The 23728-nt window shown below is 35.7% G+C and overlaps 1 protein-coding gene across 4 annotated transcripts in view; it reads left to right on the plus strand.

Annotated features, from left to right (window-relative positions):
- Positions 1-23728, plus strand: part of SNX14 (sorting nexin 14) — a 63579-nt gene that overhangs the window by 34060 nt on the left and 5791 nt on the right. For 3 of the 4 annotated variants that reach the window (XM_056109738.1, XM_056109739.1, XM_056109741.1), the window contains 14 exons: positions 281-436; positions 973-1097; positions 1971-2029; positions 4323-4349; positions 7007-7139; positions 9126-9327; positions 11407-11490; positions 13180-13280; positions 16533-16644; positions 18497-18537; positions 18679-18798; positions 21001-21124; positions 21334-21498; positions 21652-21747. In XM_056109738.1, coding sequence (XP_055965713.1) covers positions 281-436; positions 973-1097; positions 1971-2029; positions 4323-4349; positions 7007-7139; positions 9126-9327; positions 11407-11490; positions 13180-13280; positions 16533-16644; positions 18497-18537; positions 18679-18798; positions 21001-21124; positions 21334-21498; positions 21652-21747 — 1545 coding nt within the window. The remainder of the gene's footprint in view (positions 1-280; positions 437-972; positions 1098-1970; positions 2030-4322; positions 4350-7006; positions 7140-9125; positions 9328-11406; positions 11491-13179; positions 13281-16532; positions 16645-18496; positions 18538-18678; positions 18799-21000; positions 21125-21333; positions 21499-21651; positions 21748-23728) is intronic. The other variant, XM_056109740.1, reaches the window with a different exon arrangement.

Below are 23728 nucleotides of genomic sequence, written 5' to 3' on the forward strand. Positions count from 1 at the left end.
ACTCAGTGGCAACTTTGCTCTGTTTTCAGAGGTCACTCCCAAAACTCCCAAAAGTGCTCAGCATACGATGCTGTGCTGGGAATCAAACCCCGGCTTCCTGCATGTGAAGCGTGTGCTCAGCCCATTGAGCTGTCTGTCCAAGTCCAGAAATCTTTTTTGAAATGCTTAAGTTGATAGATAATTATAGTTGCAATTTTTGATGATGCTGTTATTGTAATTTGGGAACATGAAGTTCTCACAGATGGTTTTATATTAAAATAATTCTTTCCTGATTTACTAGAGGAATTCAATGATAGAATTTTGCGACCGGAGTTATCAGTTGAAGAAATGGTGTCTCTTCATGAGGAATTGCAGAAGATTTATAAAACATATTGCTTAGATGAAAGTATTGATAAAATTCGATTTGATTCCTTCATTGTAGAAGAGATTAAAAAAAGTAAGTCACATGGGAATGAATTTTATGACTCTTTTACTTTTTTGTTTTTGTTTTTGTTTTTTGGTTAACACCCGGCAATGCACAGGGGTCACTCCTTGCTCTGCACTCAGGAATTACTCCTGACAGTGCTCAGGGGACCATATGGGATGCTGGGGAATGAACCCGGGTCAGCCGCATGCAAGGCAAACGCCCTACCCACTGTACTATTGCTCCAGCCCTTACTTTTTCCATGTGTTCTTTTTTTATTGAAATACATGGTCAGCCATTATTCTCTTGTACTAATAAAATAAAAATTTTGATGAAGAAACTTATTTATAATTCATATAACTAATAACATGCCCAAGTTGAAGCTTGGTGGGTCTTCTTTTTGATTCTAGTGTGAAAGTGAAGTTTCTGCAAAACATAATCAGACAAGTTATTTGTATGTTCTCTCAGTGTCATGGCATATATTGTATTTATACTATTCACGTGCAATTATAACACTGTAATTATGTGACTGTTTATAATTATTTAACACTATAATCTTTTTAAAATAGTTGCAGAAGGCCCTTACATAGATGTTGTGAAACTTCAGACTATGAGATGTCTTTTTGAAGCATATGAACATGTTCTTTCGCTGTTGGAGAATGTGTTTACCCCTATGTTCTGCCACAGTGATGAGGTAAGTTAGGTATTAATCTAATTTGAGGATTTTCCTCCAAAATTCAATAGGTTTTGATATTGTGAGACAGTTGATTTAATAACAAAGTAAACAGCAAAGTTAAGCATTGATTAAGAGGTGAGTACTTGGGATTGGAGAGATTAGTAAAGGGGTAGGGTGCCTTGGATTGCAGGGGCCAATCTGGCTTTGATCCTCAATATCCCATATGGTCCCCTAAGCCCTGCCAGGAGTCATCTCTGAGTGCAGAACCTGGTAAGCTCTGAGCAGCCCTGGTCCGGTCCACATACTGAGGTGGTGGGGGGAGAGGGGAACCGAGTGCTCATTTCTACCATGTAGTTTAATGAAGATTAGAAGTTAATCATAAAAGCAATTCTCAATTCTAAAACTTTCATTTGGTATATATGTCATGTAGTGTATTGTGATCCAGTGTTTCAGCCTGATGTAAGTGATTTTGTAGTATTTTGCTGATGCAGAACTTTCCCTTTTCTGATGTATACTTTTTTATATATACTTGTGGGAATCAAATGACTTATGTACTTCTGTTTGTTTTTTGGGCTTTTTTTTTTTTTTGAGGGGCAGTATACCCAACTATGCTCAGGACTTACTCCTGGCTCTGTGCTCAGGGATCACTCCTGGTGGAGCTCATAGGACCATGTGGGGTATGGAGTAATTGAACCCAGGTTGGTCACATGCAAGACAAGCACCCTACCTGCTGTACTATTATTGTTCCGGTCCTATCTATTTGTAATATTTTAATCCTTACTCCTTTTAACTGGTTTTACTCACTTGATTGAAATAATTTTTTTTAAACAGAGTAGTAAAACATTATGTTCCAATACCAAATGTTAGTTTAACAAATCATATTTTTTAAAGTATTTTCGACAGCTTCTAAGAGGTGCAGAATCACCAACACGCAATTCAAAATTTAACAGGTAGGTGTAGTCATTCATATGTATGCTTTGTGTTTGTATTTGTTGATGCTAACCATTCTGTGATGCCATCATTGACTTTATTGTTAGTTTTCTCTGAATCTGTATTTTCACTGCTATATAACATATGGGATTTACTAATAAATTATAATACTACCTATAATAATCTGAGATGTTTTGTAGAGAAATTACTAAGATACATTAGTAATGTATCTTACTAATGTATCTTATTTATCTTATTTATCTCATAATTCATATTAATACTTGGTAGCTGTTTTATTGGAGAATATGAACTGCTTTCATGTATGAAATTCACAGACAACTCACTTTTAGATAATAGCATTTTTCTTTTTTCAGAGAATGCCTTTTGTTAATTACTGATTATAAAAATGGATAATTTTCTTTTTTTGCTTCTGCATCTGGAAATACGCAGTTAATGATAAACAGAAGAAAGAAGGAAAAAACTCTATCCATTTATAAACTGGGTGATTAATATCTTGATTAGTCCTGTATCCAAAATTGATGCAGGAATCACATTTGTGCATCTATAGAATATTCACATTGCTTTCAACATTTTCTTGTTTGTATAAGCAGGTACTTAATAAATATAATAAAAAGTATATTAGAAGTTGGAGATATGATACAAAGAACTAGATAGGCCAGAAAATGGAATTGTTATTTATTTGTGGGCCTTCAAAGCAGTGTCCAGGGGCTTGTCACTCCTGGCTATTTGGCCTAGGTTCAGTGGTTGGGAGCCACCAGGACCACACTTGGGAACACTGAAGTCACACTCCATGCCCCATAATTGCTGGAGAGTGAGCTTGGCATTTCAGGCATGTTCTCTAGCCCTTTGAGCTATCTTCCTGGCTCCTAGAGTTGTTTTTAGAGCAAGTAGAAGGTAAAATGTGAAAACCTTAACAATGGGGAAAATATATTGCCTTTTTTTATATAACCAGGAACTATTGAAATTGATTAGAAATTTTTGACTGTTGAATAATTTTGAAGTAGAGTTGGCATATTGTTAAGATATACAGGATAATACTTTATACATGATGAATGGCTTATTAGTAAATATGTAATAATCTATAAAAGGTAAAATATATCTTTGATTCTTTATAATCAAAATATAAATTCTTTATAATCAAAATATAATCAAAATAAAATATAATCAACTATATAAAATATATATTTGATTTTATAAATTTGATTATATAAATATAATCAAAATATAAAATATATATTTGATTCTTTATAATTGGCAGCTATGTACTTAAAAGAATACTTAAAAAAAGCTATGTACTTAAAAGAATACTTGAAAAAAGAAGACATCTGGTTGTCTTCAAAATGCTGTCACTAATTATGTTGGGTTTAAAATATGAAACAAAAGGTGATAGTTTCTTTTCATTCAGGTACAAATTAAAGGGATAACTTTTCTTTGTATTGGCCTGACTTTAATATCAGTGCTGTTAGGAATCTGTTTCTTAGATGCTTGATTAGTTTAACTTTAGAGTTAAGTTAGATGCTATATCATTGAAAATTTAGAGTAGTTTCACTAATTTGCCATTAAATGACTTAAATTGTTTATGTATTTTATAATTTTTTTGAATTGCATTTTAAAATAGGGTAATTTTAAATGTGTATTATTTTGTTGCTCTCAAAGCATAGCTTTAAACATTATTTAGGAATCTTTTTTAGATTAAAACATTTTTGATAATGCGCAGATAGAAAAGGTGTGACGCATGAATAATTTTACCTATACTACAAACACAGAATTCCTGTGGGACAATGTACGTGCTTTGTCCCAGGATTTTGGTTATTTCGTCTCTCTTTCCTTTCCATGGGATCAAACATGGGTCTAAATGCATATAAATTAACAATGAAAAATTTTTGAGTTTTTAAGAACTTTTAAGAAATGATTTAGAATTAGGGACTAGGGATGTGGCTCAGTGGCAGAGAACTTGCCTTGCAAATGTTAGAGCCTGGGTTTGATTCCTGATATGGTCAGAAAGAACCCTCAAGCACTGAGCCAGGAGCAGCACCAAAACATAACCAGCTGTGCCCACAAACTGAAGACTAGTAAATAAATAATCTAGAATTCATACCTTTAACTCTCCAAAAAAGCCATTGTGCCTTTTCTTTTATCATGTTATTTATAAGAATTTTTTCCTGTGCAGAAATGCATGCTATTTGTATAGCTTTAAAATTTTAAAAAATTTTGTTTTATATTTTAAAGTGCTACTTGTTAATATCTGGGCTTTCTCCTTTTCTTCTATAATTCACCTATCTGTTATTGCAGAGGTAGCCTAAGTTTGGATGATTTCCGGTAAGTCTTGAGACAGCATGTGATTTTTTTTTTTATTTTTGAAATAAATTATTTAAGTCCAGAAAATACACCTAAAGAAACTGAAGTATTGCTAAGAGAGAAAAAAAAGACATTGTGATTCTGTTTGTATATTAATTGGGATACTTGTTTATTTATTTTTTAAATTTTTATTAGTGAAATACCATGAGGTACAGTTGTAGACTTAAAATTTTTTTGTGCTTGGATTTCACTTATACGATGATCGAGTACCCATCCCTCCACCAGTGCCCATTCTCCAACTCCAGTGCTCCCAGTACCCCTCCTGTACCCCCATCTCCCCATCCCATCCCACCCCTGTGGCAGGGCATTCCCGTTTGTTTTCTCTCTTCTTGTGGGTGCTGTGGTTTGCAAAAGAGGCATTGAGTGGCAATCAAATTCCGTCTATAGTCTACTTTCATCATGCATCTCTCATACTGGGAGGATCCTCCAACACCCTTTATTTGGTGTTCCCTTCTCTATCTGAGCTGCCTTTTCCCCTAGCATATGCGGCTGGCCTCCAAGCCATGGAGTGAACCTCCTGGTACTTTCGGGATACTTGTTTAAAATTAACCTCTAGTTCTAGACTCTTCTTTTTGAAATCACATGATAACATTTTTTCATAAAGTAAAAGTTTCTAGTATAAAAATTTTTAAGATTATTTTTGTAACTAATATTTTTTCAGAGAACCTTTCTGTAACTCTAGGCATATTCACAACTCAGATATTTGAAAATATATTAAAGAGTTCAAGTGTTTTCATTTTAATAGTTGACTTGGAAGCTTTTTCTATTGTAGTTGTGTTACTTCTGAATTTTTAAAGAAAACTAACTGCATGCTTATTTAAGTAAAATAATATTTTGTTTTATAACTTTATTTACTAATTATTATATTTTTTTCCCATTTTTAAAGTAAAGTTAATTTGTGGACCAGGGTTGTTGTGTCAGCAGCAGAGCATATACTGTGTATGTGGGAGGGCCTGGGTTCAATTCCCAGCACTGATGAAAAATTTTTGTTCCGGGGGACTGCTATAATGGCACAGCTGGTAGGAAACTTACCGTGCACATGGGCAACCCAGGTTTGATCCCTGGCATCCCATCTGGTTCCCTGAGCCTGCCAGGAGTAACTTCTGAGCATAGACCTGGAGTAACCCCTGAGTATTGCCAGGTGTGGCCCCCCAAACAATTTTTTTATTTGCTCTCTAGACATTGTAAAATACCTGGTGTATTTGATGCTTTATCAATTTATTTTTATTTCAGTAATTGTAATTAAGTTTTTAAGATAGGAACAATAATAAGCATCCTCAGATTTTAAAGTAGTAAGCTTTGAGTCCGAGAGCTAGGACAGGAGGTCAGGTGCTTTGCATGTGGCTGTTTGGTCCCTAGCTCCACACTGTTCCTCAAGCACCACCAGGGATCACTCCTGAGCCCAGAGTAATGCAAGGTGTGGCCACTAACCCCTATCCCCCTCTCAAAAAATAAAATGGTAATTTTTATTTGGTTATCTATTATAAGAGGACTGTAACAGTGAACATGAATTAAAACTTGGCTAAAAATTTTATTTACTGAAATGGGGTAGTAAAGTAGTATGGTTTAATGGAGATTTTTTTTATGATTTTCAACTTTTTGTTAGTGATTTTCAGGTATCTTGTACTTTTAGAAATTCACTTAAAAATTGCACATCATCTTTAAAACGTGATCGAGCATATGTTATACATGGCAGAGGCTGCTCCTTTCGTGTACATTTGCTTTTATTTTTATGATTATTACTAACCCTTTTTGTCACATTGAATCTTTATTACTTTTTTTTTTTCTTTTTGGGTTTCACCCAGTGATGTTTAGGAGTTACTCCTGGCTCCGCACTCCTGAGTTACTCTTGGTGGTGCTTGGGGTACCATATGGGTTGCTGGGGATTGAACCCGGGTTGGCTGCGTGCAAGGCAAATGCCCTACCTGCTGTACTATCGCTCTGGCTCCCTAATCTTTATTACTTTGAAGTTAAGTAAAATACAGCTTTCTTAGTTTATTGAGGTCTTAATATATGGGAAAATTTAATTTTGTATGAACGCATAAATAATAGGGGCCATATTTTTCCTGATACTCATATGAAAGATGAAGTACTGAGAAGGTCATAGTTTAATACATACTTTTTGCAACACAGTTATTTCAGCAATACAGTTCTTAAGGGGTGTGTGTGTGTGTGTGTGTGTGTGTGTGTGTGCCAGCGCATGTGCACACACTAGGGATCAAATCCAGGGACTCCACATGTGAATCTTTGTGCTCTGCCACTGAACAGCAATCCTAGCTTCAAATTCTGTATTGAACATCATGCTTAACACGTCTTTATGTTATTTTAATTTTTTTGGCAGTTTGATCTATATGCCACTAGGTGGCCCTCATTTTTAAAACTTTTTTTTGTTCAGTTAATATTTACTAATAAATATTGTCTTATTTGTCTCCTGAGCTTAAAATATAAATGCTCTGGCACTTTCGGCCTCTAGGTGTTGAGGATATATGGCTGAGAATTGCAGAAGTTATGTTAACTATACCTTTGGTTTGTGACTTTTTTACCACTGTTTATTTAAAGTAAAACTTAGACTTATGATAATTTGTCAGGCATTTTATACATTTTTGCTTAATATTTAGGAGCACGACTAAAAGAGGAGAATCATTTGGAATCAGCAGAATAGGTAGCAAAATAAAAGGAGTATTCAAGAGCACTACAATGGAGGGAGCTATGTTGCCCAATTATGGTTTAGCTGAAGGTGAAGATGACTTTGTAAGTAAAACTTTTTTAATTAAATGTATTTATTGCTTACTCATAACTTTTTTGCTCCTTTATCTTCATACTTCCTTTGTATTCTCCATTGTTTTCATTAGATATTACCATTTCTTGGTACTAATCTAAATTTTAAAGTTTTTGAACATTAAGTTGTTATTTATTAATTTCTCTTAATAAGGCAGAATTAATTTCTGTTAAACTGAGATACTTTAATAAGTATCTTATTAAAGATGGTAAGTATTTACCATCTTTTGTTATGGATTTTACTTGTATCGTAATGCTACCTTTGCAACCATATGATCCATGTATAGGGAGTTTTAATTTTAATTTTTTTTTTTTCTTTTTGGGTCACACCCGGCAATGCACAGGTGCTCGGGGGACCATATGGGATGCTGGGAATCGAACCTAGGTCGGCTGCATGCAAGGCAAATGCCTTACCCGCTGTGCTATTGCTCCAGCCCCCTTAATTTTATTTTTTATTTTGGGGGGCTATACATGGCAGTGCTCAGAGGATATTCTTGGCTCTGTGCTTAGGGGACCATATGTGATGCTGAGAATCAGATCAGGATTGGCCACGTGCAAGGCAAATAAATACCCTAACCCCTGTTCTATCTCTCTTGCCTTTATTTATTTGGAAGTTCTCACTTTATTTTAATTTCTTTATTCCTCCACTCACTTCACTTTGTTGTTGTCATTGTAATGACATCAGGTTATACACATACTTAGCTCTGATGCTCACTGGTGATCATATGTCACACACTTGGTCACAGTGTTTAGAGAGTTTTGCACTCTTTTTTTTTTTTGCTTTTTGGGTCACACCCGGCGATGCTCAGGGCTTACTCCTGGCTCATGCACTCAGGAATTACTCCTGGCGGTGGTCGGGGACCATAGGGATAGCTGGGAATCGAACCTGTGTTGGCCATGTTGGCTGCGTGCAAGGCAAACGCCCTACCGCTGTGCTATTGCTCCAGCCCCGAGAGTTTTGCACTCTTATTTGCAGTGCTTGCCAGTGCTCATCCATGCTGACACATGACTATTTTTTTTTTAATTTTAGTCACCATGATTTACAGTCTGTTCGCGTTAGGGTTTCATGCACACAGCATTCCAACTCTTCCATCCACCACGGTCTCAGGGTCTGAGTTCCCTCCACCTCCCCTTCCTTTGGCACTGCTGTTTCCTCATCAGTTAAGCTCAGTTCTGTAGACTGGTTCTCAGGCTCTGTTGCATTTGGCCTTTGGTTGTTCCCTTCTTTATATCCTGTGCATAAGCGAGGTCATTCTGTATTTTTCTTTTTCCTCCTGACTTCGCTCAGCATAATACTTCTTTGCTCAACATCATACTTCTCAGCTCCTTCCATATACTGTTTCTGTGTCTCCAGAACCCTGTCTTTGCACAGATCTGCATGCAAATAGATTTTGTGTGGTGTTTTGAACTTAATAGGCAACTGGTACCTCCATCACCATACTTGCTCAGGATTTGAATATCTGTACCTTATGAGAATGCTTTGGAAGGTATGACCTACTTGCTAGCTGCCAATAGAGGGGCTGGATGGAGCAGAATTTGTTGGCTTGACTAAACAAGTGCCTGTTAGTCCTGAGTGTGTTCTGGCTAGAATGGGTGGTGGTTGCCACAATAGTGGTAGTCCCCAGTCAAAAACCACTGGCAACAGGACAAACCTTTGATGCTTTGATTCGAACTTTCATTTGCAATCATTTGCTTCTCTACTGAGTAAAGGTAAAGGTAAAGGTAAAGGCCCTCCCGTTGATCGTCGATTTGCTCGAGCAGGCCCAGTAACGTCTCCATTGGAGACTTTGTTGTTACTGTGTTTGGCATATCGAATACTCTCGGTAGCTTGCTGGGCTCTCTACTGAGTAGATAACAAAAACTGAACTGAGTGTTGGAAACCTGGGTGCAGAGTTAATTCCCCTTTGCTGTGGTCTAAAGTCCTTGATATATTAAAGTTGTCTTCATAATTATGTTTAGATTGAAGAAGGTATTGTTGTAATGGAAGATGATTCACCAGTTGAAGCTGTGAGCACACCTTCTACTCCCCGAAACCTTGCTGCCTGGAAAATTAGTATTCCATATGTAGACTTTTTTGAAGATCCCTCTTCTGAAAGGAAGGAGAAAAAGGAGAGAATCCCTGTGTTTTGTATTGATGTTGAAAGAAATGATCGAAGAGCAGGTAGGAGAACTCATGAGTAACTTGGCCAAAAGGTGCTCATTTATCTTTTTCGGAATTTTTCAGGTTGATGGTGTGTGGTTCTATAGTAGAGCCACTTGCCTTACATACATGATGTCCTGGGTTCAATCCCAGGTTCTGCTAAAAGCAGAACAAACCTTGCAACAGGACAAACCTTTAATGCACAGATATTTGTTAAAAAAATAAAAAAAAATTGCCAAGTCTAGCTCTTGATTATGACTACATCCCTGTTGTTTTGGAGGCCATTTCTGTTACCACTTAACTAATTTATTGATCTGAAATTTATTTACTATGAAGGTATAACTTAATTTATGTAACTTTTACTTCCTTTCAAAATATTTACATCTGATAAACACTTAAATACTTTGGGAACACTTTGTTTTTGCATTTGGGACAGCTATCTTTAATGTTTGTACTCTGGTTGTTTTGTTTTATTTTAGAGCACAATATCTCAGCTATTATACTCCTGGGCTATTCCTGGTTCTATGCTCAGGAGTGATGCCTTGCCACGCTTAGGGAACAATTTGTGGTGACAGGGGTTTGAACCAGAGTTGACTGCATGGAGCCTTAACTCCTATGCTATCTCCCCGGCCCCTAATGTTTGTACTTTGTTTTTAAAATGTCGACTTAATAAGTTAACTATGAAATCAAAACAAAAATAGTTTAAAACTTACATTCTAAAAATAAGTTTAGTTTGTAGTGCTGTAGACTTTTGTTAATATAGTACACTCTTGGGAAGTCATGATCTGTGCAGAGGAATGAAAAATTTTATTACGTACTACATTAATTTTATTATGTATAGTGAAACAGGAATTCAGTATTTTTTTTTCTTTTTGGGTCACACCCGGCGATGCACAGGGGTTCCTCCTGGCTCTGCACTCAGGAGTTACTCCTGGCGGTGCTCAGGGGACCATATGGGATTCTGGGAATTGAACCCGGGTTGGCCGCATGCAAGGCAAATGCCCTACCCGCTGTGCTATCTCTCCAGCCCCAGGAATTCAGTATTTTAAAAACAGAAGTTAAATACAAAAAAGATCTTTTAAGACCAGTGTTGAGAAAGGGAGGTAGTATTTGCTTTATAACTTGTAATCAACAGATTGGCTTTGTTTGTTTGTTTTTGAATTTAGGTTTGTTTTTGTTTTTATTTGGGGATCCCCACACCCGGTTTAGGGGTTACTCCTGGCTCTGCACTTAGGAATCTCCTGGCAGGCTCAGGAGACTGTATGAGACACCAGGACTTGAACGTGGGTCTGATGTGTGCAAGGCAAGCACCCTACCTACTATCTCTCTGGCCTCCCACAGGTGTTTTTTTATTTTAGTTGACTAGATGCATTGCATTTTACATCTGTTCATGAGATACTAATAATAGCAGTAACATTTTTGGGGTATTTACTGTGTGTTGTGCACTACACAGAAGTTCTTTTTGTGGATTATTTTATGTCATAGAAAAAAATCATTCTGTAGGCAAAGTGAGGTATAGAGGTGTTATTTTTTTGAAGTCATATAATAAAGCGGGACCTGGAATTAAAATAAGCAGACCTATTTTAATTTTTTAAACTATTACTTGGTTCTTTATAATTGAACCATATTTGGTAATTAAATATATCAAATTTTGGCTTAATGCTAGTTACATTTTAAATGATCAGTAGCAACATGTGGCTAATACTGTATTGGTTTAGGTAGTGTAGAACATTTTTGTAATTGCAAAAAATCCTATTAGTACTATTCTATACTGTATTATTAAATCAGGACAATGGTAGATATTTGAGAGACTTAAAATTGATTACAAATATTTATGCTATATATTTTTTGAGTTAACATTTGAAGCCTATCACAGTTGCATAACTTGAATTTTTCTGCTAGGTTTTGATGTGGGAAAATTATATTGAAATAATTCCATTATAGATGACATTCATTTCTTCAAATTACATTTACAGTGTTTCTGTAAATGACAGTAAGAATATATTTTGTTAAGAATGGGAGGCTTTTTATTTTTGTATGCTGTTTTAAATACTGCTAGTAGTTGTTCATAAAATTATTTGTTATTCATTCCATTTACAGTTGGACATGAGCCTGAACATTGGTCTGTCTATAGAAGATACCTTGAATTCTATGTACTTGAATCAAAACTAACAGAATTTCATGGTTTGTTTCCTTTTTGTATAAACATTGCATTTTACATTTAGCCTTCTTAAAAATTGCTGAACCAGATTAAAAATTTAATTTTAAAATATATTGTCAAATGTCACAATCCAATTAATAATGATGTACTGGTTTTGTCCTTTTTTGCTTATTTTATATCTCAAAGGTTTTTATAATGCAACATTTTATAAATTATACCCAAAACTTTTAAATAGTTGTTTTATATGTTAGAAAAGTTTCTTTTTCTGATTTAATTTTGATATTGATGTGGCAAAGATTAAACCAGATATTTCAGGGTGACTTGTTCTTTACTCTTATCTTCCTTGCCAAACATCAGGGCAAATAGTTTGATTTAGCTCTTAGAATTAAATAAGGAGGCAAAGCTAGCTAAATGTTTCTATTCAGGGCAGCCAGACAGGAAAAGAATTTATCTGTTTAGTTCATTCTCACATATATATGTTACTTTCAGGAATATGATTAGGAAGTAATTTTTGAAGTCATTTAAAAAAATTGGTGATTTTTATTTTTATTTTCTTGATGGGGACAGGGTTTGGGCCCACACCCGGCAGTGCTCAGGGGTTACTCCTGACTCTGCTTAGTAATTGCTCCTGGTGGGACTCCAGGGATCAAATGGGATGTTGGGGATCAGGTCTGGGTTGGCTGCTTGCAAGGCAAGCACCTTACCCACCGAACTATTTCTCTGGCCCCAAATTGGTGAGTCTTATTTGTATGTTCTGAATCTTTTTATTTTAGTAAAGCCCTGTGGAAGTGTCCCTGATCCAAAATGAGATTGACTGTGAACTGAAAAGGACAGAAAATCTTTTTTATTCTTCACTGACAGCAAAACCTATGATATGACTATTATAGGAAGATAAAGAATACAAGGTCAATTGTTTTTTTTTTATTAGATTTTGAATTTTCCAATAAACAAGACTTTATTGTTTTTTATCTTGTTTTGGGGGCCACAACTAGTGGTGCCTTTTGACTACTCCCTTTACATATCTGTGGCCACTCCTGGCAGTGCTCTAGGGAACTCGGCCCTGGGATCAAACTGAGTTTCCTAAATGCAGAGCCTGTGCAGCAGTCCTTTGAACTATCTCTGCCTTGTGCTTGTGTTTAAATGGCTTTCTCTTTGTTTCCACCACAAACTAATATAATGCCGTGATTTTTTTTTTCCCTTTTCCGAGAACTTTTCCATCTGACATAGAGTGGAGAGAAGATCATTTATCTCCACACTTTTAATATACTGAATTAACCAAAGCTGGGTTGAATTCCCAGTAATAGCTTTCCTTTTTCGGTCCGAAATTTTCCTTTCAACCCTACCTGATAAAGTATCCTTATTATTTCAAAGCATATATTAGCATTAGCAGGATGCTACCAGAGGGGCTATCTCTTAGTAACATTTTTGCCTAAGAGAATTCCTTTTCCAAAATAATGTCATATTTTTGAAGCTGTTTCATCTAGTTTAGAAAGTCAAAAATTTTTTCCATGTCAAGTAGTTGATGAGTGAAAGTGATTATTTTGATTATCAATGTTAATCTTTGGTCTGGACTTCTGGAAGTTTTCTGATTTATCAAGATGCTTTTAAATGCCACAAGGCAGCATTATAATCTGAATTTTTCATATTAGATTATAGTCTAGGTTTAAAAAACAATAGAATATGATAATTGCTTCTGTATACACTAATTTCAGGCACATTTCCTGATGCTCAGCTTCCCTCCAAGAGAATCATTGGCCCCAAAAATTATGAATTCTTGAAGTCAAAGAGAGAAGAATTTCAGGAATATTTGCAGGTATTGTACCAATTTTAATTTAAAGCATTGCTAATTGTAGTATTCTCTTATTTGTCCTTTTCTATTGTACATATACGCCACTTTAAAAATAACTTATAAAGTGGGTTTAAAATATTTTTACTTAGACTTTTTAGAATATAAGATGAATATTCAGTGGGATTATAAAGAGCTTATTTTAATTTTTCTTTTTTATATGTGTGTCAAAAAGATAGTATAAGAAGTAAGGTGCTTGCCTAGCAGGTACTGACCCCAGTTGATCCTGGGCACCACATCTGGTCATTTGAGCAGAGCCAGACTCAAAACTCCATCCTTCCCTTCTTCCCCGTCCCCCAGAGTAAATGAGGGATGATGGGTGGTGTGTGGGTAGCAAGAAAGAAAACCTTGGTGTAGAAGACAAAATGTAATCTCAGATATTGGATAGTTTTCCTATTTTTGTTTTGTATTTTGTTTAATTTTATATTAGTATCTTTCTGAACTCTTGATTTTTCTCTGCTGTTTTTTTTTTCTCTATTTTCATTTGCAGTTTATAGGTGTTTTCCATTTATGTTGCTATCTCATTGTTCTTTATCATTTACTGCTACCGGTTGAATTTTAATTTTCTTTGGGTCTGAGCATTTTATCATGTGAACAGTATAGTTGGTATCTGATTTTCATTGACATTCAGTGGATTTTAAGTTACCAATTTGAGACTCCTAAAATTGGAGATCTTAATCTTTTTTCACTCAAATCTTTAAGATCAAAGAATAGATATTTTCATTCGATGTATTTAAAAGTGGTCTTTGGTACATAAGGTATAACTCATTGAGCTGACGTCATGCTCTGCACGTGGGAGGTCCAGAGCACAGAGCTGGGGGCTGGAGAGATAGTACAGATGGAAAGGTTCTTGTCTTGCACTTGATCCAACCTGGGTTTTATTCCTGACTTTCCATATGGCCCCCTGAGCACTGCCAGAAGTGATCCTTGAGTACAGAGCCAGGACTAAGTTCTGAACAACTCCCGAGTAAGCCAGGAGTAACAACTGTTGTGATGTGGCCCCCAAACAACAGCAACCCAACCCAAAACAGAACATAGAGCTGGGAGTAACCCCTTTGAACTGCCAGGTATGGTCCCCTAGCAGATAGCAGGTCCCTTATACTTGGTTGAATTTAGTATTTTTCCAAGTGTTAATTTACTTAAATTTGAGTGCCTCCTAGCCTCTAAAGTTGTAGAGAAAAAAAAAAAGTTGTAGAGTGTTTTTTTTTTTTTGTCTTGTTTTGTTTTTCTGCAGGGGAAGTGGGTGATGGTGTGCCCAGGGCTTACTCCTGGCTCTTTGTTCAGGAGTCATTCCTGGTGGTACTCAGGAGACCATATGTGGTGCTAGGGATTGAACCCAGGTTGGTGCAGGCGCCCTATATACTGTACATTGCTTCATCCTCTATAAGGATCTTTTTAATTAAAAATACTCTATTGGGGTCAGAGATGCAACTTGAAGAGTTCAGCACATGCTTTACACCTGGGAGCCTCAGGTTAGATCCCTGGCAGCATATGTTCCCTGCATACCCCCAAGAATGACCCCTAAATGCAGACCTGGGAGTACTCAAAAACACAAAAAGAAATGTATTTTACAGTATAATAATGCTGTAGTTCCTGTATTTGAACTGTTAAGTTCTTGAACTGAAATGAGTTTTTGCTGGTAGAGAGATTAGAATATGAGTATTAAGTACCATAAGGTTATTTGAATACAGCATATGTTAGTTCTCAGTCTACCTTTTTTGATACACCCAGCCTGTTATTTGAAATGATTAATTCTCTGTTTGGGGCGGGGAGTGGGGAGGTACCCCGAGCGATGCTCAGGGGTTACTTCTGGCTCTAGGAATCACTCTTGGTAAGGATGCTGGGGATCAAACCCTGGTTGAGGGTTGATGGTGTGCAAGACAAATGCCCTACCTGTTGTGCTATCTCTCCAGCCCTTTCGACTGATTAATTCTGAGAACAAAAGTATCTTATTCGTGGATCTATAGACATAGTGCCATGGGTACTTGCCTTGCACTTGCCCAACCTAGGTTTGATCCCTGTCACCACATATGGTCCCCTGAGCCCTCCAGGAGTGACTCTGAGTGCAGAGGTAGGAGTAAGTTTTGAGCATAGCTATGTGTGACCCTAAGCAAAAGTATCATATTCTAGAAGTAATATTTTGTGATAACATGATATAAAGGTTAGAGTACTGGTATTTTAGTTATATAGATTTTTGCTTATAAAGTTTTGCAACTGTTCCATAGTTGCAAAACTGAATATCAGGTAACAACTGGATTAATTTTGGCTTTTGAGGCATTTTATCTTTTTTTCTTTTTCTTTCTTTCTTTCTTTTTTTTTTTTTTTTTTTTTTTTTTTTGCTTTTTGGGTCACACCCGGCATTGCACAGGGTTTACTCCTGGCTCTGCACTCAGGAATTACTCCTGGCAGTGCTCAGGGGGACCATATGGGACCCGGGTAGGCCGCATGCAAGGCAAACGCCCTACCCGCTTTGCTATTGCTCCAGCCCCAAAGGGCATTTTATCTTGTACGAAAATTGTATTGCAATAAAAGACAACAAATTTTTCCAGGTTATTTCACATTTTTTTGGTACCCATTTAATTTTATATAAAATGCTTTATACCAGCTTCATTTATTTTACGTTTTTAATAGCAGGGAGGCTTACAAAGTTAAATCTGCACATGGTGGTGCTCAGGGGCAATTCTTAGCTCTGTGCTTAAGGAGTACTCCCAGCAGTGCTGGAGACACCGTTTTTGGTGCTGGGGAACAAATCTGGATTTTTTGCATTCCAAGCATGCTTCCAGTCTGTTGAACTATCTAATTGGCAGTATTATAGTACTTGTTTGGTAGTTAGAAATTGAGAGATAATATTAATGTTCTATCTTTGTATCAGGTAGAGCACAAAATGCCTTTTGTTACATTTACAAAGTAGGTAATTTCACATAATACATGAAGTAGTAGACTGGCGGACAATTTAAGACTTTTCCTGGGGATATCAAGCTAACATATGGAAGTGCTAGAATTCAAATTCATTTATGCCTTTGGAGCATGAGGTCTTACCTGCTATGCTATGTTATATTTTCATTCTCTTTATATAAATGAAATTGAAAAAAATTATTCTGAATATAAATTTAGCTTTGGAGAATTTGAAATTGTTTTCTTGTTAAAAAATCATTTATATATTTTTGATTACCCTTCTAGATTTTCAAACCTTTTTTTTCTTTTTTTTCTTCATTTAAGAAACTTTCGCAGCATCCAGAACTGAGTAATAGTCAACTTCTGGCAGATTTTCTCTCTCCCAATGGGGGGGAAACACAATTTCTTGATAAGATACTTCCAGATGTAAATCTTGGTAAGTCTATATAGAGAATTATATAAAAACATAAACTGGAAAAGAACCAGTATTTCACATAAATTTAGAAAAAAAAATTTTTTTTTAATTGAAGCCATCTGTGAGACTATCTCTTACACACTGTTAGTGGCAGTAGCACTGTAGCACTGTCCTCTCATTGTTCATCTATTTGCTGGAGCGGGTAACAGTAACTTTTCCATTGTGAGACTTGTTACTATTTTTGGCATATAGAATATGCCACCGGGAGCTTGCCAGGCTCTGCCACGTGGGTGGGATACTCTTGATAGCTTGCTAGGCTCTCCGAGAGGGACGGAAGAATCAAACCCGGGTCGTCCTCGTGCAAGGCAAACGCCCTACCCGCTGTGCTATCGCTCCAGCTGTTAGTAGTAATACAAATTGAAAAACCATTTGAAAAATGGTATAAAGTGGGATGGTTTACATAAACATCTTTATAAGACATATGTGCTCTGGAGAATCTTGAATCTATATTTTAGAACTGTTACAGCCACACTGTTTATAATAGCTTAAATTAGAAAGTATTTGTGAACAGTAACGTCAGGTTAACTGTGATGAAATAATAAAATCAATACCTATAGCTGGCAATACCTATAGCATGTAACTACTTGTAGACATTAAGCAGTTATTTGTATAATGTTTTACTTGAAAGCTATAGTTTGAATGGAAGAAAGCATTAAAGATGTATACAAGCATGATTCTATTTGTATAAGTTCAAAACAAATCTGGGAAAATTTGAATTCTCAAATCAATATTTGAGAATTTCTACATTTATAAATATATCATATTTATCATATTTATATAAATATCATATTAAATATCATAAATATCATATTTCTACATTTAGAAATCACTTTTTGACAGTTTAAAAAGTATACATAACACAAATGAATATATTAAGTATTACTAGTAGGATATGACTTTCATTTGTAATTTTAAATTAATACATTTAAATTAATACATTTATTTGAGCAAAAATATCTGGTGTGTTGATTCTTTATATCAAGGGGTAAAATGTAAGGGCATTTCATGTTTTGGTTACATTTATGTGGTGTTTAGGAAATGGAATTGGATCTGATTATAGACAATGTTGACTGTGGAAAAGAAATGCTTAAGGATGACTGAGGTTTTTATTTAAACATCAGAATAAATGCATTAATTGCAAGGTCGGGAATAAATTTAGAGCTTTTCTAACTTACCGAGTTTGGAAAATTCAGTTGAAGAGACTTGAGACATTCTAAGGAAGGAAGGAAGACTGGTTTATGAGATTATTAGGGAAGTGGCCTGGTAGGAGGATTAGATGATTTGCTTGTTGTTGAACAATCTCTACTTCTGTTTTTATTTTATACTTGTAAAGCTTGTGCTCTAGCTCACTGAACTATATCTCTGACTCTACCTTTATTGTTTCAATAGTTATCAACACTTGGTTTATTTCATTCCCTACCCCAATTTTTTTTCCAGTGAATTATTTTAATGTAAATTCCAAATGTGTGTATAGTTAAGAATGTTGTATTATAAATTTCCAGTGGAGACTGGAGTCATAACACAGTGGGTAGGATGTTTGTCTTGCACTCAGCCGACCCAGGTTTGACTCCCAGCATCCCAAATGGTCACCTGAGGACCGCCAGGAGTAATTCCTGAGTGCATAGCCAGGAGTAACTCCTGTGTATCGCCAGGTGTGACCCCCCAAAAAAAATTTTTTTTCTATTAAGTGTGAAATGATCAGTTGCACATATATTTTAGTTGGTGGTTTAATATAAAATTGTCCAGAGTAGTTTTGATATAAGTAATTATGAAGTAAGTTTTAACTTTATAAACTTGACATTTCTAATTTCAGGAAAAATTATAAAGTCTGTTCCTGGAAAACTAATTAAAGAGGTGAGTAATTGATTTATATATATTCTAGAACTTGATATTTCTAAGTATATTTAAGTATATGTTAGTTTTAATGGATTATGATACTAAAAATGAACATTGTTGTTTTAAAATTTTCATTCCATGATCTCTGTATTATTGTAGAAAGGTCAGCATTTGGAACCTTTCATCATGAATTTCATTAATTCTTGTGAATCTCCAAAGCCTAAACCAAGTAAACCAGAACTGACCATTCTCAGCCCTACTTCAGAAAATAATAAGAAGGTACTGCAGTTGGCCTTAAAGTATCATTAAGTTTGAAGTTGCCTTACTTGAAATGACTTTTTCATTTTATGGGGAATCTTCTTTAATTAATGGAGTATCTTATGTTAATGAAAATAGATTGAACTTTTCTTTTCTTTGGGTATTATGTTATATAATTTTAGGTGAGTAGTATGTAGTTTTGCTTTAATGTAGTAAATGTTCTTTGTGCTGTTTTATTTACAACATCTACCCTTCCTGCATTTGGAAAATTTCTTTAAAAAATTGTTTTCTTTAGACATTGTAAATCACAAACTTCCGATAATAGAGTATCCCAGTAATATATTTGTTATTTAATAGTATTGCCTCAGTTTAATGTTACTGAAAATACTTCATCCATTCATAAAGCAACTATTTTTCTGTATGCCAGCTATTAAGAGCTAGGCATGGAACTATAGAGATAAATTTTCTCTCCTTTCATTCTCCCCCTTCCTCTTTAGCTCTCTTCCTTCAGGGTCTCACATATGCAAAGCAAGTTCTCCTGAACTATATCATCTACCTTCCCTGTTCTTTAGAAACCCAGTTTAGTGCCAGAGTTGTACTTAGCTACAGTTAGCTGTGGGGCACAAAAGAGAGCCCTCTCCCTCCACTTTAAAAAAAAGCTTTGTTTTTGGGAACAGAGTGCTAGTACAGTAGATATGGCATTTGTCTTGCCACACAACCAACCTAGCTTAGATCCCCAGAACCTCCAGGAGTGATCCCTGAGCACAGAGTGCAGAAGTAAGCCCTGAGCACCACTGGACATGACTCCTCCTCCTGCCCCCAAACAAAACAAAAACCAACTTAATTTTTGATTTATATATGGACAGTACTTTAATAATATTTTTCCACTATTGTTGGTAAACAGAAATACAGTTTGTTGATCTATTCAGTAATCTCGCCAGACTTGTGGATTTTGTTGTTGCTGTTGTTGTTTTAGTTTTTTTAGGGCCACACCTGGTGGTGCTGAGGGCATACTCCTAGCTCTCTGACTAGGTGTCTTTCCTGGCTGGCTTGCGGATACCAGATGGGGTGCTGGGGACCAAACCTGGGTTGGCCACATGCAGGGCAAGCGCCCTACTCACTGTACTCCAGCCATGGGCTTTGCTTTTTGAGATTTTTAATTGTCGTCCCAATTTCTTTGCTTGTAATAGTCTGTTTAGATTTGTGTGTCTTGCAGATTCATTTTGGAAGGTAATGTGATTCTAAGAATATCTATTTCTTCTAGATTTTTAAAATTAAAATTGGAATACTGTATGACTGAAATCCAATCATGAACAGCTTTGTAATGGTCTATCTCACAGTGATTCAATAAAAATGTTTAAATTTTTCCCCTTTTTTCTATATAAATAAAATTTATTAGCACGCATCTGTACCTAGTATTCGTTTATGAACCTCTTACAAGTTTCTGGTATTTTCAAATTTATACTTTGAATTTCTTATTGGTCCAGTTGTTTCTCAGTAGTGTGTTGTGTATTTTCTTACATATATTTGAAATTTGTCCAGTTTTTCTTTCCTGGTTGATTTCTAGTTTTATAGCTCTGTGAACAAAAAAGATCCCTGCTATTATTTCAGTTTCTGTGAATGTACCAAACTTGGTTTGTGACCCAATATGTGGTCTGTTCTTAAGAATGTTCATGTGCTTGAGAAGAATGTGTACTTGACTTTGGGTAGCGTATCTGTGGATGTCAATTACACTCATCTAGTTAAATTTCTCACTGATGTGTACAGGTTATGTATCCATTGAGTTGAAGTCTTCAACTCCGTAAGAGTTGAAGTCTTCTACCACTTTTGTGCTACTATCTCTGTAGTTCTGCAAGTCTCTTAAACTACATTATGTATTTTGATGATATTTCTTTTAGTGTATATAATGACTGTATATGCATATTAGTCATCGTAATGATCCTTTCATCGATAAAAAGTGACAATCCCTATAGATGTGTCCTGGTGATAGAGTACATGTTTTGCGTATATTGGGCTCTGGCTCTAATTCTTGGCACCAAAAGAGCCAAAAACTAAAATGTGATATTCTTGAAGCAGGTATTAATTTATCTAATAATTCTGATTGGTTTAACCAATAGTTTTGATTGGTTAGAGTTTGAATGCCTTTGCTGCTTTTTACTTTAAATGAGATTAATAGCAGGGTTAGCTAACTATGTATCTCTGACATTTGAACTTTTATTTCAGCTTTTCAATGATCTGTTTAAGAATAATGCAAATCGTGCTGAGAATACAGAGAGAAAGCAAAATCAGAATTATTTTATGAAGGAAATGACTGTAGAAGGAGTCTATGATTACCTGATGTACCTCGGTAAGATCTGATTGCTTATTTGTTACAACTTACTTTTAACTTACCATATGTCATACATAATTGATGGTTTTGAGTATTATTCTGTCATAAATAACATTTTAATGTGTCTGTCCCAAACATGGTTACTAGTATTTACAAATAAAATATATATCATTGATATTTTTAGAAAATGTTCAGAATATTTATCATAACTATGTGATTCTTTGCAGGTCGAGTGGTTTTTCAAGTTCCTGACTGGCTTCATCATCTCTTAATGGGAACTCGAATCCTCTTTAAAAATACTCTGGAAATGTATACTGATTACCTCCTTCAGCATAAGCTAGAACAGCTATTTCAGGAGAACCGTTTGGTTTCACTCATAACAATTCTCAGAGGTTTGTATAGTCTCATGTTTTGTGTACTAGATGATTTTAATAAGATCTGAAAAAAATAAAATCTTGTTTTTATTCAGTTTTATTCGATATCTACTCTGAATAATTACTTTTGTGTATAATGGGTAGAATCTCAGTGTTTTCCTCTCTCTTTAGATGCTATATTCTGTGAGAACACTGAACCTCGTACTCTTCAAGATAAGCAAAAACGAGCAAAACAGACTTTTGAAAAAATGATGAATTATATGCCAGGTATGATATTTAAGAAGTTGTTTAACATATATTAACATTCCTTTGAGGTCATAGTGTATAATAATTATTGAGGCTAACTTTTTACTACTTTCTTGTTACTGTGTTTGGCATAACAAATACGTCACAGGTAGCTTGCCAGGCTTTGCCATGCGGGCGAGATGCTCTTGGTATCTTACCAGCCTCTCTGAGAGGGGCAGAGTAACAGGTGTCACAAAGGAGTTGTTACTGGGCCCACTCGAGCAAATCGATGAACAATGGGAGGACAGTGACAGTGACTACTTTCTTAAATTTTAGAAATTGAACTCAGTTAAATAAAAATTGTTTTTTATGATGTTTGTACTTGAAAGTTGTTGGCAAGGCTATTTCTACCTTCAAAAGCCAGATTCTCTATTTTTTGGCCATACCTGTCTGCACTCAAGGGTTACACTTGGCTCTACATTCAGGAATTGCTCCTGGTGGTGTTCAGGGGACTATGTGGGATGCCGGGGATTGAACCCAGGTTGACTGCATGCAAGGCGAGTGCCCTACCCGCTGTCCTATTGCTCCAGCTCCCAAAGCCAAATTCTTTAAACAGTAATTTGTAATGGATCATGCAAGTGGATAGATAGTTGGAAATGTAGTAAACATTTAGATACTGAAGTTTGAAAATTAGCAAAACAGTGATGTATAGGACAGAGTTATAGGGGTCATGGGTTAGTGAACAGTGACATTTGTGAAGAAACATAGTGTGCTAATTAAATAGAGTACTTCAGAAATTGTACCTTAGAGGGTCCGGAGTGATAGTAGTTCATAGGGCACTTGCCTTGCATGTGGCCAACCCAAGTTTGATCCCTGGCACCCCAGATGGTCTGAAGTGATCTCTGAGTGCAAAGTCAGGAATAAAGCTTGAGCATCTCTGGTTGTGGTCCAGAAACAGGAAAAAAAGAAAAATCATACCTTAGAGAATTCTCATAATTTTTAAAGAAATAATTTAAAATTTATTAAAAGACCCCAAGTAGCTCAAGCAACTTTGGAAAAATAATTTGGAACCATCATGTTACTCAAATTGTATTGCAGAGTGATATAATTGGTAGTAGAATAAAAATCAGGAATGGAATTAGGATCTCCAAAATTTACCCACATTCATATTGACAAACTCTGACAAAAGTACCCAAGATCATATAGGTGTTGGAAAAATGGAAGAGCCACTCTCAGAAGAATAAATTGCGTGATTCTTTAATTCTTTATACAGAAGTAATTCAATATGGATTAAGAACCTGGATATATAAGACCCAAAACTATAAAATACATTAGGAAAAACCATAGGTTAGGTATTCTATAAAATCACATATTCCATGATGCCGTTGGGGACTTCACCTTAATGATTAGAGAAATTAAAAGGCTTCTGCATGGTAAGAGAAATTAGCATGGAACTAAAGGTACTATACTATGCACCCAAGAAGTTTTGTATCCAAGGTTTATGAAGAACTTATCAACTCAGCAACAGCAAAAACAAATAACGCCATATAAAAATAGGCAGAATATCTAAATAGACACTCGAGAGAACATAAAGATGACCAACAGCCGAAGAGAAAAGGCAGATCACTTATCACGGAAATGTAAATCAGAACAACAGTGAGCAGACCCGTGAGGTGACTCAGAGGACGAGAGTAGGTGCTTTGCATGCAGGAGCTCAGGTTCAGTCTCTGGCACCACATGATCCCTTGTGTGGATCGTGAGCTCTGTGCTCTGCATGATTTGGCCCCAAAGCCTCAGAAAACAAAATAAAAAGCCAAGATGACTGTTATCTCTATCTGTGAGGTAGGTTTACATCAAAGAGGTTAATAGCAAGGATAGATTGGTGAGAATGTAGAACAAGAAACTACAGACAATGTTGGTAGGAATGAAAATTAGAGCACTCATTTTAGAAGCCAGTATGCAGTGTCCTGAAAAACTGAAGTAATCATACCAAAGCAGTTTCACTTTGGATTTCTATTTTACG

This window comes from Sorex fumeus, unplaced genomic scaffold (assembly GCF_029834395.1).
Source record: "Sorex fumeus unplaced genomic scaffold, SorFum_2.1 ptg000008l, whole genome shotgun sequence".
Classification (NCBI taxonomy): domain Eukaryota; kingdom Metazoa; phylum Chordata; class Mammalia; order Eulipotyphla; family Soricidae; genus Sorex; species Sorex fumeus.